Genomic DNA, 20,410 nt, shown 5'->3' on the forward strand with positions numbered 1-20,410 from the left:
GTCTCCAGTGCTCACCACTGTAGAGTGCACAATGCTACCCAAACATCTTCTCCCTTTCGTAATACAATAACCATTTGCATGAAGAAACTACATAGACCTACATCAACCTGTTAGGGCTAGGTAGCTTTGAGAACGGTAAGAGTTATAAGAAAAGGCTTTCACAACACTGGTTCCTTCATGCCATAATTCTTGAAAACAGATCACTCTTCATGTCACCTGCCGGTAGCAAAACATCTTGACATGAAGAGACATCTATGTTCTCATTTGACACATCAGTTAGGGCACTTATTCTTCAGCTTCAACAAACAAATGCATTTTCATTTACGCCTATAAATGGTTTGGCAACATAAGAAAATATCAAAACACACAACCAACCATCAGGTACCTGAATGACATTTGAAAACGCCTTGAAAAAATCCACACCAATCTTTTTTGAAAAAATCCACACCAGTCTTTTTTAAAATGATCCCAGGAATAAGGTCTAAGCTTAAATCTGTTTCAAATTAGACGTAGGCAGATGCTTAAAATACCAGTCAAGATTAAGTGCCATCCAAACAGCAGGATCAAAGAACAGGGAAGTAAACCCATATGCCAGTAAGTACAGCATGCAATGCCTGAGAAACAAAGAGTTTTCGTTTTGATTGCAGAGGATACTTTTATAAACTACTCATAGAACTGCAGCACCTCAAAAGTTCCTACCTTGAAAAGCTGTGATGTGACCAACAATCATGTACTTCAGTTCAAAGTTCAGTGCCTGGATATTTTGAGTCCTCTCCCTTCGAACAGCTGCCTGGTAGCTTTCTTCCATTTTTTTCGTGCAGCAAGTTGGTGCTCTGTGTTGACAGATCTGTAAATCTGACTCTGAAAGCAAACAAGAAAAACCCTGCAATTAGAAAACCTTTCAACCTACCCCATAAAAATATATATTGCTCCATGTAAAAACAACCAACATGTTTAGAACACAGTCAAAGACACAGCAGAATCCCAAAAGATGCACATTCAAAGGGGCCAACATTTGCACTGTCCTCCTTGTCCTAAGAGCATCATAACTTGAATCTGAGGGAAAACCATGTCTCAAATTAGGATTTATATTCACCTGCGTAGTGCCCTGAGGAACCACCTGCTCACCTCTCACACTAGAGAAAGTCTCTCAGAAATCTTTTAACTCCTAAGCAGCTCTCTCTCTCTCTCTCTCTCACACACACACACACACAAACACAAAATAAAAATAATAAAAAGAACTGAAATGTCTTAAATAAGACAATAAGGATGGCTTCCTGTCTCTCAGGAACGTCAACTGCATCACCTAGCTTCGTGTCATCTGTAAACTTGCTGAGGGCACACTCAATCCACTGGCTATGTTGTTGATGCAGATACTAAACAGTACTGATCCCAGTATGGACCCCTGAAGGATGCCACCTGTCACAGGTGTCCATTCAGATATTGAGCCACTGACCACTACCCTCTGGGTGCAACCATCCAGCCAATTTCTCATCCACTGGACAGTCCACACATCAAATCCATCTCTCTCCAATTCAGATAGAAGGATTTTGTGGGGGACTGTGACAAAGGCTTTACAGAATTCCAGATAGACAAGCATCTGGACTTGCAGGTTAACACAGAGCAAGGTACCACGTATAGCTGATGATGAAAAACAAGAGGGTACAAGAAAGCACATGGAAAAAAAACAGTAGAGAAACATCCAAACCACCAAGCTCTGCTCAGGGCCAGCTCCAGGTCAACAGCTCATTCAGACCAGAACTGCAAGGAGGACTTGCATATAATTTTCCTTGCTAGATTGACTTGAAAACGTTGTTTCCAGTTTACAACATCTCTAATTTGAAAGAGCAGCTAATTTATGTCGAAAAGGTCAAAACCAAAGTGAAATACTTTGATTTACCTTCACTTTCATACCAATTCACAAAGTTGTCACAGACTGGGTTGATTCAAGACACGATTTTGGTTGTGCATTTGTTTCCCATGTGGATGTAATCTCAAAAATAGGAAAAAACAACTCTGCTCACTTAAACCAGAAGTCCTAAACCCTGATGAAATATCTTGAGATGAGACCGCTGCACACTGGCATAAGCCAGCAGGCTGCTGAAAGCAGCAGTGGCAGGGCTGCATGCTCGCCTGCTCTCATCTGCCAGAGAAGCTGTCCCAGGTTGAAATTAGCTTCTTGGCCAGGCTAATTTTAACTTGGATTGGCTCCATGATCCAGTTCACCCCATTAACATATGTTTGTTGTGTCACAGGGAAAAGAAGCAAGGGAAGGATCACTTCTCTGATCCGACACCACAAAGCACATGTGAAGATATAATACACACTGCTGAGGAACTAAGTCAGTTTGCAAATAGTTGTCAGAGCAGAGAGGTTATAAATGTTACTCATCATCTGCAGGGCTAGGCTGTTGTTACTCGGAGCATTTCTTCTTATAGTACCCCTCTGAATTTCTGTTTAAAAAGCTTTTGCAAAAGTCAGACCTGTACCAAAAGGGATTGGAATACAAAGTGTTCTGTGCTGACTGCATGCTGGCCTGGCAAAGAAGCTACACACAGCTATGTGCTCTGCCTAGCACTCCCATTTGAACCGAGGCACCACAAGAACATGCACCTCCTCCAGAAAGCCTGAAGAAGTACGTACACAGATATCTCCACTGGAACTGCACTCCTGGGGCTTCCCCACCCTGCTATCTCCTCCGATGAGCCTGAAGATTAGGTTTTGTTGGTCCACAGCCAAAATGACACAGAAGGCATTCTTAAATAGAAACAGCACTAAGCCCCTGACAGTTAAGGAGCCTGATGTAAAACACTGAGCATTGAACAAAGAGCAAAACCTGCTCCCCCAGCAGTGCTATCAGGTCAGTACTGTCATGTACAGAGCTTGGCAAATTCATTTTCTTCAATACTAGCCTGGGGGTATTACTTTTAACACAATTATAGAAACCTAATAAAGGTTTTCAGTATTATATATGCCTGGGTGCTGAGATTAAATTAGAACTGATTCGTAATATCTTGAAGCCTTTAATAACTCTAATACTAATTTTAGTTTCTCTCTTTCATCAATGCAAAATGCTCTCTTCAACAGAAAAATAAGAGAAGAACACAATGAACCAGTGGTGACTGAGGAGCATACTGCATGAAAAGCACACTGCATGACCATAAGACTCAGGCTATGGGCCACAACTCTCATCTCAGAGACAGACAACACCCCACGGTGCTGCAGCAACCACCTCTGCTTAGTATGTGCACTGCCCATCAGCAATACGGAGACAGCCTTAAGAGCAAAATCCTCCTTGAAGTTTAGGAACAAAGCCATTCCATACATGAGAGAAAATGTACTAACTGTGAATGTGGGAAGAAAGCTTACCAAGAGCATCATTTCAGCAATTAATCTATCTCTAGGACTTTCTTATCTGCTTTCCCCAAGTTTCCTCTTAGGGAACCACAAAATGGAAGGACCATTTTGACTATACAAGAATTATGCCAGCAGATTCAAGGAGGGTGGAAACCCTGAATGGGAAAGGAAATAGAACAGTAAGAAGCAAATAGATGTCACAACTCCAGAGATTTGGCAGCACCAGCAAGTACCACAGGCTGTGGGAGAGCTGGAGACCATCAGGCACTGGCCCTGATCAGCTTCCAGAACAGAAACTGCAAAATATACAAGTCTTCAGGGCAGTATCTGCACGACAGGGTGTTGATAAGTCTCTTCTTTTTGTCCAAATTTTCCCCGCTTCCTTCTGTTGCTTTCCTGGTTCTCACTGCTGTAGTATTCCAGTTTTTGGCCTAATTTCCAAACCATCTTCTGCTCTACACCATAAATTACTGCATGCCTATACACATGAGATTCGCCACCTTGACTTGTACCCCATAGAACCTGCCTTGTGCGCAGATCTAAGGAACAGAACATCAAATAAGAAGGGAGAAACATGTACACAGGGACGGAAAATCCTGTAAGACGTCCGCAAAGCACCTACAGTTAAAGATGTTTCACCACCAAGGAGGTCTGCCTTACAGTATCTGAGGAACGTGCCATAGAAACCCCATATGGTGGAAAGTCTAAACTGAAACATGGGCATATAACGCTCTAGGTTATAGTGTTCAGAGCAAAACTGACACTGTTTTTAAATGAAAGATGGAGGTTTCTAGCTCTGTATGGTTCAAATGCAAATCAATACAAAGCTGTCCATCTACAGGGAGATGAAATAAAATAGCTTTGAGAGGCGTGAATTGCTTCATTCATCTCAACTTGAAGCCTAATGATAATTCAGATGTTAACATCAAGTGTTTTACCAATGATAGATGACTTCTTTTTCCATAGCAACTGCTTCCTACTACGCCTCACCTGCTGTGGTAAGATTCATACAGGGTGGTACAGCACAGACAATTTCAAAGATACTGATTTGTTAATATTCAATTGTATTTCCTATTCTTTTTATCTGTCAATCTAAAAATCTGAAAGACTGGAGGAAGAAACAAAAGAATCTGAAGGAACCAAGCAACTGTATTTGGGCCACAGCCTCAGAAGGGGAAATGGCAAGAACAGCATTGGAGGAGTGAGAAACAATACTACCAACCTCCGTTTTAACTCTAAGATTTGAATACTTCCAACCCTGCCATCTCACTTGACAGCCATACATGAAGCCAAGTGCTCAGACAGTATGTTCTTTCCTTTAAAAAAGATGTATCAGTCTTCCTTGAAGCTTTAATTTTACAGTGCAAATCTGCTTTTGACCAGTTTGGCCATTTCTCATTCTCAAATCATGCAAAAAAGTTAAGTTTTACACAGGTTTACAGTGGACAGTTTCTATCAGTTTTTCCCAGTACTTGAAGTAATTTTTTTAGGATTCCACTCCCCTTTCCATTTTATTTTTTTATTTTTAAGGAGAAGAATTGGGGAAATACTAAAAATCTGTGTGAAATACCCAAAAAAATGGGAAGAAAAATACAGCAAGTTTTTGATACTATTTACATGCAAGAATAGCAATCATTTACAGAACTGAACCAAAACTAAGCAACTCATTAATAGCAAGGCACCCCACAGTAGGGCCAATTCTTCAACTTCATCACCCATGACACAGTCATTAATTAAAACAGACTGCAGTATCACAAGGTCTCTGCATCTTGTTCCCTCTCTTTAGTTTTTTTATGCAGATAATGCCACTGCTGTCAAGAGCAGTGGTGCTGATGTAAAACTGGAGTTTGTTGCTACAAATGGGACCCACGGGCATTGGAAGGCAACTGACAGCAAGTAAAAGAGGTCAGAGCCCAATGTACACGAGAGTAACTAGAGATGAATACTCAATGTGAGCATGCAGAAGCACCAAAATGTGCAAATGCCGCCTCAGGCTAATGCACAGTACTTAAGGGCAATGACAACAGCCTGCAACAACCACCATACAGCACACCCCAGAAGTACTAGCTGAGAGCCCCACAGATCACATACAAGAGGCTGGTAGCTTGTTTCTGATGGTCTAGGCTGAATCAGATTTATACTCAGATAACTTCTTCCATGCTAGACCAAGCGAGCAATATTATGCACACAGGGCAGGAAAATGACAATGTATGTAGTACCAAAAGGCTTTGTCCAGCACTCCTGATGTTAATGGAGACACCCAGTGGCATCAACAATCATACAAAAGCCAACTGCAGTTGAAGACACAACCCTGTGCTGTGCTTCACACTGCTGTGGGGATTTAGTTAGCTCTGAACTCAATGGGCTTTCGGTGACTCTCTCAAGTGAAACCTGTTCCAAGAGCACAACCAGGAAACCCCAGACAACTTCCCATGATAAGAAAGTCAAAACTAACAGAAAAATGAACCTACAAAGAATTTAGAAACACGTTCATTGCTTAAAGAGACATGCACTTGATTTCAGACAAGTACTTATGATTTTTAACTGCATACATTCAGTTAAAATCAATAGAAGGTCAAAACCCTAAACACATCAAGGAACTGGTGACAGTATTAAGTGGTCCAAAAAGCAGCACAGACTCATTAGCAAGCTAACCTAGACTCCATGAAATGAAGGGCTATGGCAGTATTTCCACTAACACACATGGTTCTTCTGAAGTCAGGAGTGGGAATGGCTTTCTGCCCTTCCTCATTTGTTTTTGCTTTCCTTCGTTTGGTCCACCTAGACTATGGAAAATACTGTGGTTGTACCAGGAGCAGATTCTACCTGGTGCTTTGCCCAGGGCAGCAGCAAAGAGGAACGAAGATTAAAGATAACCCACAATGAAATCCCACCTGAAGGGGACATGCCCTGATTTCTGGGTACCAACCATATACCCCAAGCTGGAAGGCAGCAGAGCTTGTCACAACATGATACATCCCATGATGTTTAGCACATGATGTTCAGCAGGAAGGCCTATATCTTGCCGAGACATCTTGAGCCAGAATAATAACAGATGCAGCTTCCCCAAAAAACTGAAGAGAGGCAATATCCATTGGAAGATGTTCCAAAAGCCTTTAAGCAAAGAACAAAGACTAAAAACTTTTGAAAACTAGTGTGGAAACCTTTGGTGGGCTCTAAGGTTTGGCAATACTAAAATGTATGTTTGATGTTAGTTGAGTCCCATAGGCTCCACACTTGGTTTCCCAAATGTACAAGGATACTTACTTTTCATTAGTTTGCTTAGACTGCAAGCAATCCCTAGTGGAGACTATCTTTTGCTGTGTGTTCAGTATTCTCCTAGAGCCTATCTTTGCTTTTGATACTATATGCCTACTATATAAATTAAGAAATCATGTTTCTTCCCTTACGTCACTAAAACAAGACACCATTTACAGTACTCGCTTGTGTTATTCCATTCAAAACTAAGAGCACTACTGATGCTTCAGAGCTAACCATTCAAGATGGACAGAGCAGTCCACCATGCCACAGAGCTGTCTGAAGCCAGCTCTACACACTGGCAGGCAGCACTGGCTGCAGTCAGTCCACATTTGGGAAGGCCTGAGGCAGGCAGCTAGAAAGGAAGCTGGGATGAGGATTGCAGCCAAACTGACACAAACTGGCCCTATTCAGTCTTTGCTACTCCACTAATGCTTTGGCACCTGTGATAGTGACTCTAGAGTAAACTTCCCAAATCTACACCGATAGTCCTGCCAACAAATGACATCGATACTTTTCATCACATTTGGGGTTTATTTCTATCAGAGAAGGACAAAGAGTACAACAGGGTTGTGATCAGCAGAAGAGGGAGCTTCAGATCACAACCAGCTATAGCCAAATCACAGCTGCCTTTTGGGGAAGGCAAATGTTTATATTTCCTGACATATCTAGGACAAAGCAGATTAGGAAGAGTAAATTTGATTACTGCAGCTTGAAACTGAAAGTGCAATACTTCAGCCAAATACAACTTTGGGCTGCTCCACATGGTAACAGATATATTTTTTTCCCAGGCTTCAAAACTAAGACCAGGAGACTAAAGCCTTCCCTGTAGCAGGCATTTGAAAGCCTTACTTTGAGATGAAGGTTTTCAACCTCTTTTTTCAAAAACCCTACTGTGTTTTGGGGAGTGAGTGGGGTTTCTACATATGCTTTGTTCTCTTGCCTTCCGACTGACTACACCTCTCCTTTCAACTGTCCATGTGAAAATATAACTGACAAGCACGTGCTGCTCAGTGCTCTTGAATAAATGATTCATCATGTGTTGCAAGGGTTTGAGATTTCATCCTCTGAGAGACTTCCTGACCAAGCTACATGGAGTATAGCCATACAGTATTTCAGAAACAGACATACATGCTCTGGAGTTACAAGACACAAGCTCTCATCCAGAAGCAGCAGAAAATGGTCTGAATTCAAGGACAGCATCATGCCAGGTATGGCTACACTGTTCACAGCAGAGTATTGTACTGTAGCTATTTGGAGAATGCTGGAGGAACAAGACCAAATCTAACTGGAGATGTAAGCATACATAAACCTGATATTTGAGCCTTGCTTTTTCAGACACAAAGCAAGAATAATTTCTCTACATCAGTAGGAAACAATAAAACATTCCTCAAGAATTGACACCCAAAAGGGGTGACAGCGCACTGGAACAGGTTGCCCAGGGGGGTTGTGGAGTCTCCTACGTTGGAGATGTTCAAGGCTTGCCTGGGCAAGTTCCTGTGTGATGTACTCTAGGTTACCCTGCTCTTGCAGGGGGGTTGGACTAGATGATCTTTCGAGGTCACTTCCAACTCTTGGGATTCTGTGATTCTGTGAAAGGTGTTACACATTGAAGAACACAGGGTTAAGGGCCAGAGCTACTCTTTACCTGGAAAACTTGAGATTACAGGATCACAGAATGGTTTGGGTTGGAGAGGACCTTAAAGCTTCCAACCCCCTGTCATGGGCAGGGACACCTTCACCTCTGAGACATCCTACTTTATGTGAGCCTCATGTCTTCAGGTATCTCTGTGCTGCTGTGCTACAACACTACAGTTTTCCACTGGCAACTTTGAACATCACTGCTCTTGAGAGTTTGATCACTTAAAAAGTGCTTTTTCTGCATGTTCTCTTCTACCATTACATGGGAAATTTGTGAATTAGTTATTTTGCTTTAATCAGAGTGGAATTTGATATCCCCATGCTATATACAGCTACTACACAATTCCTTCTTCACAATAATGTACAGTTCACAAAGGAGAATGAAAGGTGTTATTTGGGCTTAGACACCAAATCAAGTCATGATGCTTAATGGGTCACCACATCTTGAATTAAATTAATGCATTTCAGGTGCTTGTGTCCCAAACTTAGGCTGGATGCACTTGGATTTGTCACCAGTGCAAATGCATAGAGCACTGTTTCAGTGCAGAACAAGCCAGAGCAGCTGCCACACACATCAATGTTACTGCAAAGAGAAAGGTGTTAAGAATAGGATGTCCAGGAAAAGGCCGGTATTTTAGCAAGTTATGCTTTGCAACAGGAAAAACCCCAAAGCAGTAAGGTAATGAAGCACTGAAATAAACAGTCTAAAAAAGTTGTGATCTTCTATCACTGGTTTAACACAGCTTATCCTGTTTACAGGTAGCAGGAACAGACCAGACGATCACTTCTGGTCCATTTCATCACTATTTTCTGTTATCCTATTTTTTCCAGCAGCTCCCAGCAGTGTATTTTTCTAATTACACCCAGTTTTCGCCAGATTACTCTCCTTTATTCACATTTCCTAGCACAAACACCCAGGGCGAGCTGATCTGGACACTAGCTCCTTTGGCACTATGTTGCTGTACCTTTTGTGAGGATTTAGTCCTTAAGATCTCTCAGGAGCAGAGCTTTAATTTCACAGCACGGATCTTGCTCATTTTACTCCATATTTACTGAGAACAAAAGGAAGACTATGCAAATGCCCTGCTACTTAGACCTGAACAAAGTGGAAGCAAACATGTAGATGTGAATGGGAGACAGAATGGTATGGAAAAAAAAAGAAGCAGCCCTTTTCAAAAGTGAAATGACTTTGTCAGGGTCCCTTTGCACTATGTGCATGGATGATTTGTGACAAAACAAAAAAGTGCCAGCCTAGCACGTCACCCATGTCAGAGATTAGAGCACTTCAAACCCCTCAGTAGTTCAAGCACTTTCTGGAACTTGAAAGGATTTCTTAGGCGATGCTTAGCTTCTTTATGGCTTTTACATGACTTTGAAGTGCACCTAAAAGTGAGGAATCTTAATCTGAGCAGTTTCTGTGGAAAATACCCATATTGTATAATAAATCACAAAATCTTACCACCCCCATTAACACAAGTCAAAAGCTGGCAAAACTTCGCTCCTGAAGTTAAAGATTCTAGGTCATTATTTTGCCACTCAAATCAGAACCCTGCATTTCCAAGTACTTAGTTACTTTCAAAAGGCTTCTCTATTATTAGATAACAGCAGCACTGGAGTAATATTTCTTATCATTGATGAAGCACAGCAGGCAAGGTAGCAGTCACTTATGCAAGTGTCACTTTTTCCCCCCATTCTCACAATTTAAAGATCGTTAAAGTTAAGGGATCTATGATCATTCCTCATGTATTACAAAACTTCTTCTCTGAGTGCAAACATGGATTTGTAAACATAAGCCTCACTCTCCCCCCTCACTATCCACACTTAACCCTCAGTAGCATTAATGGGAATTATGCATGCGTAACGAGCTGAGAATAGTCTCCTTATGAATAGGGCCCTTGTTGGAACAATGAATACATTTAACCATTAACATCTAGGGATGTTCTGAAGTATCCAATTTAACTAGCTGCCAAACAAAGCTACCATGACCTATCCAATATTGTCAAGTTTGGAACATGGCTCTCTGAAATTTGTCTCTCATTTGTTTTTAAAGGACTTGACACTGGTCTGTGCAGCAAAGCAGGGGCTCTATGGCAGAAATGTGCTCCTGGGAGAAGGATTGCCCTCCACAATTGTCACATCCACCATGGGATGGAAGAACTCTTAAGTGGGAAAGATCATGATCACAGGAAGCAAGAAGCCATTAGAAGACCAAAAATCATATATACTTACTTCAAATACATACATACATTAACCATCAGTATTAACTGAAACTCAGGAAGAACAGAGAAAGGCAGAGTATGGCACAGTCATATAAAGCAGGCTAAAAATGACATATCAAAAGAAACAAGGAGAAAGGCTGATTAAAGACAACTTCTAGGGGAATAATTTTCTGTCTTTTACAGCTCTTTCACAACCAGCAATTGCCTGGCTACAGTTGCTCTTTATTCCTATGCTTTAGCTATGAAAACACAAGAGAAAACCTTGTCTTAAACTCGTGCTGTATTATTTCAATTAGTGCCTTGAAATTTCACTAGCAAAAACTTTACACATTAATCATGCATGTATGAATACACTAAGAAGGTAATTAATAATTATCCTTTAAAACTGATGTACTGGAAACAGTGAAATAGATGGATTTATTCTCTTGAAAGCATATGCACAGTACTTATCCCAAATAAGAGGCAAAGTTGGGGTTGCTCCATCATAAATCACTTGTTAAATACTGCTGAGGTGCTTGGTGCTGTACAACAGCCCTTAGAGCCCTAAGGAAGCCCAAGACAGTCAACCACTCTGTAAAATTAATCTGTAAGAAAGGGAGGGAAAGCCCCTGGCATGGCTGTGCAGCACACTGTACAGAAGAGACTACCTCCGATCAGAGAGAGCCTTTGGGTGTTACCCTACTATAGGACTGCAGAAAGCTCTCATCTCAAAAGTAAACCCACAAAAAGCAGCTCAAGTCTCTGCTGAAGAAAACCAAGTAGCGGTGGAATTGGTTACCCTGCACTTCTGAGCCATGAAGGTTTACTTGTCATCAGATGACATTAGACTTCAAGAGTCAATATGGAACTGGGAAAATCTCCTTAGCCACTTGAGTTGCATTTGACACCCTAAAAATGGGGATACAGATATTGTCCTTATTTTCATTTACAGGGTGGTTATAAGGACCAGCGTCACTAAAGCAGTTCAGACGCAAAGGGTCAACACCAAGTATTGTTACTGCTACAGAAAATACTTAGCTTTCTTTTTGACACAGACAAAATACAGCCATAAGAAAAATCATTATGGACACATGTCATCTTCCTAACAGAGAGAGCAGTCTGGACACACAGTCCTACTGCCCTTCCTCAGACACCACAGATCAGTTCCCTGTTCAGACTGCAGCTGCTCCAGACCATACATAGTGCATTGGGTTTGCATTGAAAGGTTTTGAGGGTTAGGGGGGGACATTACTGTGGGAAGCTGCTAGAAGCTTTCCCCATGTCAGATACGGCAAATGTCAGCCGGCTCCAAGCTGGACCCACCACTGGCCTCTGGGACAACATATTTAACAAGGGCAGAAAAGCTACTCTGCAGGACAGACAACTTGTGATGAACAGACTGTAACCCCCATTCCTTGTCCTCTTGCACTGCTGAGGTAGAGAAACTGGGAGTAAAGTTAAGCCCAGAAAGAAGGGAGGGTGAAGGGAAGGAGTTTCAGATTTGGTTTTATTTCTCATTATCCTGATAATAAATTAAACTAATTTCCCCAGGGCAAGTCTGTTTCACTAATTACAGTGAATTGGCCAGAGATCTCCCCCTTATCCTTACCTTGACCCACAAGCCTTCTGTTATGTTTTCTCTCAGGTGGGGTGGGGGTGTGATAGGGCAGCTTCGATAGGCATTTGGTGTCGCATGTGGTGTCCAGCCACAGTCAATTCATCACACACAGCTTTCCTAGCACATCCAGGTCAGACAAAAGGAAGGAAAATCCTTATCCTAAATCTGTACTATGTAATCCTGTGGGCCCAGCTCGTCGCCTGGGGCTCAGGTTACTTTTGTAGAGCCAAACAGAGCAAGATACTGTGCAGAAATATTTTGCATTTTTCTATCAAATAATTTATTGACTTCTTTAAGTCTTAAATGCTTGGTAAAAGAGGGAAACAGACTTTCTTCACTATCTTTTTTTAACCTTAAGAAGATAAATCTTTAAATGTTAGGGTAGGTGCCTCATTTCATTCATCCACTGACACTCAGAAGTTACCTTAATGTGAATGAAACAACTACCTGTAAATATCTCTTTATGGACATCATGATGATTCTAGCATATTAAGTAGTTACACCTAATCAAATTGACAGAGATTGAGAGGCTAAGTATAAAATCTGTGTCAAGGGCTTGGCTGTTGTTTGAAAACTGTTTCTGAACTACCAAAATTCGTATTTTCCCCTAAAAGCAGATGCTGTGCTCTAAGCTGGTGATGAGTACATAGTGGAAGCATTATTAAACATGCGTCACTTTATCATGTCATTTTGTGCTTTCATGGGAGAAAGATTCAATTACAAAGACTACAATACTTGGACCTACAGCTCTAGTTTTATGCCATCTAAAAGCAAAACCATTTTTAAGAAACCCATTTTACTGCCCATGGTGCATTTTACATATATCCTTGCTTTTTACAGATCCTCAGGTTCATGCTAATTGTCATGATTGATCTTTATAAAAGCTTTTCCTCGTTTTGACATATTTATTTTAATGATTTATACAGTCATTATCATCATGCCAACTTTGTTTCCACTTATCACACTAATGCCTTTTCATTAGTACTGCCCTTTGGTTATGAACTGACTGCTCAGCCCTTCAATACTGCAGTGGGGAGAGGAGGGGGGGTGGCAGGGATATTTTTCTATTACTTTCCAATTTCATCCTGATGGCAAAACTTCATTAGTACGCAAGGTGCTACAGAAGAAACTCTTGGGAGCCACCAGTATTTTAAGGATGGGTCATTCCTTACTAAGCTTGCTCTCTAGCCCAACATCCAGTTCAGCATCAGAATCGCCACTGACAAAAATAAACACAGACTATGAAATACATAGTCTTTTCAGCAAGATTTCTGAGGGACTGAATAGACAATGTGAAATATAGGAATACTTGGCTCTTTCCCTCGACTCAATTTGATAACGAGATAGGTGTTGGGGAAGAGGAGGTTCTATTCTGGCTCATGGATTCCTTCCTAAGACATTTATGGGAAAGGCTGATCTGAGTAACTAAGCCAGTCTTCTTACCTGGACCAAGTGCTCATGCAAGACACTGAGGACAGTGCTTTTTCTGAGGCTGAGAACAGGGGAATTATAGATTGCCATCTGGCAGTAGAACAGCAATTCCATCTTTATGACATACTAAGTTTAAACATAGTTTTTGCCTATAGATTACTCCCAGGAGAGCATTAGAGTGGGCAGCTGGTCCTGCATCAAACAGACATAGAAGGCATGGGAAGTCTTGCCTGCATCCACAGTCATCACCAGCTTTAGGTTAACACTTGCTGTGACAGTCTGAGCCTGAACAGTGCTATGAAATCCTGAGAAGATTAAAAAAGGACACATCCTTCCTCCAGAGAAGCTGCAGGCTGTAAAAGCATAGTTTTTCCTCTGCTCAGTACAGCCCCTGACTGCTCTGCTTCCTCCTTGGTACTGCCTCTGGATGAGAAAAGTGAAGGAAGGACAGATTTCAGGTTCAGCTTCCAGTTCATCAGAAACCAAGGTAACTGACAGCCTTTTTTATGAGTGACTTTGACAGAGTGCTGCTGCGAGCAAAATGCATTTCAGCACTGCACCTTCACCAGGGGAATTACAGTGTTCTCATTAAGATGATAGAAATAAAGAGCTGAGTGGCAATAAAAGAGAAAAACAGGAAAACAGTGTGGCATGACCCATCTCATAATAAAATGGCTAGTGTAATAGATATTGCCCAATATATTCAAAAAGGGGTCTAGCTCATGCTCCTTTCTCAACACAATGGGAACTTTGCCACAGGCTGAGATGGGATGAGGTCCAGTCTAATGCATGCATCACATGCAGCAAGGACCTTCTGGTAAGAATCTAGGACTTCCTTGCCACTATTCAGAAAGTAAAATAATTTTAATGTAGAAATTGTTAATGCATGTCCAGCTCTGCTATGAGACATTCAGTTCATACACATGGAAATGAACACTCCTGCTGATTTAGCGTGCAGGATGACAGGAGAGAATAAAGAAACTGTTAATAGGACAAAATCTGCCCTTCAGAAGTATGTCCCTGAGCACAGTTTAATCAGATTCTGTGCTTTCTGTAAAACAGCAGAGCAGCAAGACAAGCAAACCACCCTTTTGGTGGTCCTCACCAAGATGATTATTTAGAAGGTAAAGAGTTCCTAGAATCCCTTCACAAATGACATTTTCCTTGCTTACCAGATATCTGTCCAATTAGTCTGTTTATCATATACTTACAGACTTTGGTTTGCATGGTCATGCACTAGTCCATAAGGACTAGCGAAGGAGACAGAACTGAGCCTATGCAAGTGGGAAGGACATGTGGTTACATTGATTACCAAAGGAATAAAGAGGGTTACTTTTATTCTGGTTCTGCTACAATTCACTGCCTGAAACCTGGCAAGCCACAGACTCCACTTGTGTTCTTTCAGATTTCCTACTGTGAGTCTGGAAAGCAGTGACAGGCAGCCACCACCGTGCTCCATGCCCCAGGAAAGGCTGTGAATAAACAAAACTTTAAAAACAGTCCATGCCAGTGTGAAGTTACTCCGTAATACAACCCAGAGCTCACAGGGTATCACTAACAGCAGCCCCGTGTCTGGAAGGAGTACCATACGTAGCAGTATGCATCAGGTTTGAGGTATCTAGACTCCCTGGAACCAAAGGCTTAGTCCTCTGGCAGGATTAACACAGCCCTTTACCCTTGGAGACAGCATGCAATTCTCTGTCATCAAAATGTTAACCAAGGAGCTCCTACAATAACATCCCAGCTCAGCCTGTGCTAACCGAAGTACAAGACTAGGAACATATTACCTCATTTTCCAGTCTGGGGAGAGACACAAAAAATCCCCTTCCTCTGAATCCCAGCCAAGGCAGCAGTACCTTTACCTGAGCAATCAATTTGCAACAGATTAACCTTGAAACATTCAGCTTGTTCCAGAACAGCAGGCTACCAAATCACAGCAGGGATCCCAATGGGAGAGAATATCTTGCGCAGGCCCAGGGAGATCTGCTGCTCAAAAATACCTGTTATTTGGGCCTTTCATCCATCCAACTTCAAAACATTGTTCTTCCCTAATCCTGCACTCATCAATGGACAAGATTTCAGTGTGGAACAATCTCTCATGCCTTTTAGAGGAAAGTATGGAAGAGGAATTTAAGAGGAGGGCCCTGAGCACCTCTCAGAGGTCATTTCAGAAATTGGTGGTTTCCAGAAAGGTTGCTGCTAGATTCATGTCACACCTTAAGAACAAAAGCGTGTTCTCCCTAGGAGTCTTCCTCCTTCCCTTGTCACTACATTTTATACAAAAGGCTAGCAGTTCCAGTCTTAAACCTCTGTTAATTTGTTGTATTAGCCTATAAATACTGGCTTGAGGTTAGCCAAGGGCTTTTCAACACTTTTGTGAATGAAAATATCTAGTAAACATACAAGAACACTGCAGAGGTTTTGTCGTTGGGGTTTTTTTTTGGGTTTTTTGGTTTTTTGTTTGTTTTTTTTTTGAGAGAGAAAACAAGCCAAAATCAACATGCAGGTAACTGAGGAGCACCTCAGTGCAGTGCAGGTCTGGTCCATGAAGTTAGAATCCCAGACTGGTTTGGGTTGGAAAGGACCTTAAAGCTCATCCAGTTCCAACCCCCTGCCATGGGCAGTGACATATTCCACTAGAACTGGGTGCTCCAAGCCCCATCCAACATGGGTGGTTTCTTGGCTCAGGTGTATATTGCTGGGTCATATCAAGCTTCTCATCACTCAACACCCCAAGTTCTTCTCCTTAGGGGCTGCTCTGCATCCATTCTCCATCCAGCCTTTAGCTGTGCTGGGGATTGCCCCGACGCAAGCACAGGACACTCTCCACAGGCTTCATCCCACACTAGATTCAGCTAAGCACACTGCTCCCCAGTGTCACCCAGCTGCCCACCACTCTTTGCCTCTTTTACATTGACAACTATCTTCAGGGGAGATGCTTCAACATTTGTGTGTTGTTATAATACATAACAAATAAGCCTCAATGTCCTAGAGAGAAAGAAATGTGTGTGGAAAAGGGTGTGTTGAGATACACTCACTGATAATAGCTGCCAGATGAAAACACTGGAAAACACTTCAGTATTTAATTAAAAGAGAGCACAAGGCAGGAGGCATTACTGCCTTGCAAGGTATCATTAACACGCAAGCTTTGGTGGAGCTGAATATACCTAGCGAAGAGGAAAGATCAATCTGCACCACTTCTCCTCATCTCTTCACTGCTCCAATCAATCTCTTCAAAAGAAACCCTTGTGAGCTAAAATTCAAAAGTGTATTGCTCCCCCTCACCCCCTTTCCTGCTATTTATTTTCTGAGAGCTTGTTATTCAATAGGAAAGTTCAATATGACACAAAAATACAATGAAACCCTTCTGAAGCATCACAGCATCTAAACCTGCTTTCCAGAAGCACCCAGTTCTCCCCAGGTTTCATCTACAGCACTAGAGCTTTACAGAAAACATGAAACCATTTAATTACATTTTGAGGAACTTCTTCCACAAAGTGTTCAGGAAACAGAGTTAAGCATGCATCAAAATGGCTGGAAAAAAAAAAAAGATTTACCTCTTTTTTCACTAGCTTTCACATCCAGCTCTCAAAGATGAGTGTGACCAGATGCCTCTATCAGCAGAACAGCTTCAGAATGCCCATCCTGCAAACCTTTTTGCTATCAAATGAGGAATAATTCCTTGCTCATGGATAACTTTATAGCCACGTGCCATCTCTATTTTACCCACAGCAAAGGTAAAGATCACCAGCACAGCACAACCCTTTCCAATCATAAAAGTTGCCCTAAGAGATCTGCCGAATGGCCTATCAAATTTAGTCCCCAAGACCGAAACCTGTGCCAGAAACCACATCCAAAACTCATTAAAGATAAGCTTTTCCATCAAACTCCACAGGCTTTGAGTTGAACCACTTTGTGAAAACAAAAAAAAAGTGAAAAAATAATAAGGCTATAACCCAAGTTGACATTTATACCACCACACACCTACAGGCAACTGTGCTAGAGATTGGTTTAGGATACTGAGAGTCTTTGGGGTTTTCATTCTGGCTCTTGTAAGCGTTTTCTTAGAATGTGTAAGACTTAGGGATGTGACTTCATTATCTTGATACAGGGTCATTCCCAAGAGTTTAATCATTTTTTGACATTATGATGTACTTTATCCCCTTATGAATGAATTCTACAGGGTAATTGTAAAATACACAAATAAAAAGTAATCTCTTATTCTATGTGTGTTACTTTCCCATTTCCTTGCTGCCATGCATTGTTCAGGAACTGTATGGCAAGGCAAAAGGGAACACCACTCTGCTAACCAACTTTCACAAGTACCGCAGACTCACTACTCTATCCAAGCAAAAGCTGAGCTCTGTCGACTGTGCTCCTCTGCCTTTCCTAAAGCAATCTTCTCAATTCACCTGCAAGATAACTCTTCCTAATTCAGAAGCTACAATGTACTCATCACCAACCTGCCTGAGGATCCCTACCTCTAGTTAGCAGCACAAGCGTTCCTTAACAACACGGTTACCAATTTGCCTTTTAAGAAGGGAATCCTTTACAGGAGAAAGCCTCTGCTTCAGGTACTTAGCAAAGTGATCATACCAGTTTTAAAAGCGGGGCAAAAAGGCCCAGTGCTTACGGTGGCGCTCAGCAATCGATACCCGCACAAACCGAGGAGTCATTCCGCGATCTTGGACAATTACTGTAGCAAGAAGGGTGCTAAAGCCACCGAGCTCGTGGTTACCTGCCCCCGGCAGGGAAGCCGGCTCTGGATGCAGGGAGCCGCGGTGCACCGTCTTTCCGCACAGACGGCGGCGCCGGACCCGGAGAGGACCCGCCGCCGCTCCGAGAGTGCAGACTAAGGCAAGCCGGCCGGCAAAGCTCCCCCCCCGACCCTGACCCTCCGCAGCTACCCGCGACAACCCCCCCCCCAGGGTGCGTCGGTACTGACCGGCTGTGGGCACGTCGGGGACCAGCTTGAGGGGCCCGATCTGCCGCAGCTGGAACGCAGTCCGCACTTCGTGGCAGCTGGGGGACTTGCCCGCAGCCACCCCTCCGCACAGCCCCGCCGCTGCCAGCAGCCACAGCCCCAGCACCCCGCGGCTCCCGTCTGCGGCCATCTCGCACCCCAGCGGCCGCGGGCCGGAGCGCTGCGGGGCGCGGGCCGTGTGCCGGTCCCGGAGCTTCCCGCCCGCCTCCCGCGCGTCTCCTCAGCGAGCGCCGCCCGCCCCGCCCCGGCCCCGCCCGCGGGGTGCGAGGGGCGCCACCGCCCCCCACCAATGGTGTGAACCGGACCAGGGCAGTGATCAACCCCTGTACTGGGACTGGTGAGGCCACACCTCGAATCCTGTGTTCAGTGCTGGGACCTTCACCACAAGAGATACATTGAGGTGCTGGAGCAGGGGCAGAGAAGGGCAATGGGGCTGGTGCGGGGCCTGGAGCACAAGTGTGATGGGGAACGGCTGAGGGACCTGGGAGGGTTCAGTCTGGAGAAGAGAAGGCTCAGGGGGCACCTTATTGCTCTCTACAACTGCATGACAGGAGGATGGAGCCAGGACAGGGCTGGGCTCTGCTCCCAAGGAGCAAGGGGTGGGACGAGAGGAAACAGCCTCAAGATGTACTTGGGGTGTTTAGGCTGGATATTAGAATCATAGAATAGTTAGGGTTGGAAAGGACCTTAAAATCCTCTAGTTCCAACCCCCCTGCCATGGGCAGAGACACCTCACACTAAAGCATGCTGCCACACAAAACTTCATCCAACCTGGCCTTGAACACTGCCAGGGATGGAGCATTCACAACCTCCCTGGACAACCCATTCCAGTAATTCACCACCCTTACAGTAAAGAATTTCTTCCTTAGATCCAGTCTAAACCTCCCCTGTTTAAGTTTCAACCCATTACCCCTTGTCCTATCACTACAGTCCCTAATGAATAGTCCCTCCCCAGCATCCCTGTAGGCCCCCTTCAGATACTGGAAGGCTGCTGTGAGGTCTCCATGCAGCCTTCTCTTCTCCAGGCTGAACAGCCCCAACTTTCTCAGCCTGTCTTCATATGGGAGGTGCTCCAGTTCCATGACCATCCTTGTGGCATCCTCTGGACTTGTTCTAACAGTTCCATGTCCTTTTTATGTTGAGGACACCAGAACTGCACACAATATTCCAGGTGAGGTCTCACAAGAGCAGAGTAGAGGGGCAGGATCACCTCCTTTGATCTGCTGGTCACGCTGCTTTTGATGCAGCCCAGGATATGGTTGGCTTTCTGGGCTGTGAGCGCACACTGAAGCCAGCTCATGTTCATTTTCTCATCAGCCAACACCCCCAAGTCCTTCTCTGCAGGGCTGCTCTGGATCTCTTCTCTGCCCAACCTGTAGCTGTGCCTGGGATTGCTCCCACCCAGGTGTAGGACCTTGCACTTGGCATGGTTAAACTTCATGAGGTTGGCATCAGCCCACATCACAAGCGTGTCAAGGTCCCTCTGGATGGCATTCCTTCCCCCCAGCATATCAACCGAATCACACAGCTTGGTGTCATCAGCAAACTTGCTGAGGGCACAATCAATCCCACTGTCCATGTCAGCGACAAAGATGTTAAACAAGACCAGTCCCAACACTGATCCCTGAGGGACACCACTTGTTACTGGTCTCCAGCCGGACATTGAACCGTTGACCACAACTCTAATGTCCTCCCCAGAAAAGGTATTCAGGCATGGAAACAGGCTGCCCAGAGCAGTGGTGGAGTCACCATCCCTAGAAGTGTTCCCAAACCATGTAGACAAGGTGCTTAGTGACATAAGTTAGTGATAGACTTGGAAGGGATGGGGTAGTGGTTTGACTTGATGATGTTAAAGGTCTTTTCCAACCCAGTTCATTTTGAGACTCCACCATAAGTTCAGGTGCACTGACAACACACGCACCC

The 20,410-nt window shown here is 43.5% G+C and overlaps 1 protein-coding gene across 1 annotated transcript in view; it reads right to left on the reverse strand.

The window, feature by feature from the left end:
• Positions 1-18,617, reverse strand: part of LOC101881667 (glypican-5-like) — a 333,120-nt gene extending 314,503 nt beyond the window's left edge. Inside the window, exons 1-2 of the mRNA XM_034063862.1 lie at positions 18,449-18,617; positions 700-861 (exon numbers count right to left, since the gene is read on the reverse strand). Of these exons, the coding sequence (XP_033919753.1) occupies positions 700-861; positions 18,449-18,617 (331 nt within the window). The remainder of the gene's footprint in view (positions 1-699; positions 862-18,448) is intronic.
• Between the last annotated feature and the right edge of the window lie 1,793 nt (positions 18,618-20,410).

This window comes from Melopsittacus undulatus, chromosome 6 (assembly GCF_012275295.1).
Source record: "Melopsittacus undulatus isolate bMelUnd1 chromosome 6, bMelUnd1.mat.Z, whole genome shotgun sequence".
Taxonomy (NCBI): Eukaryota; Metazoa; Chordata; class Aves; order Psittaciformes; family Psittaculidae; genus Melopsittacus; species Melopsittacus undulatus.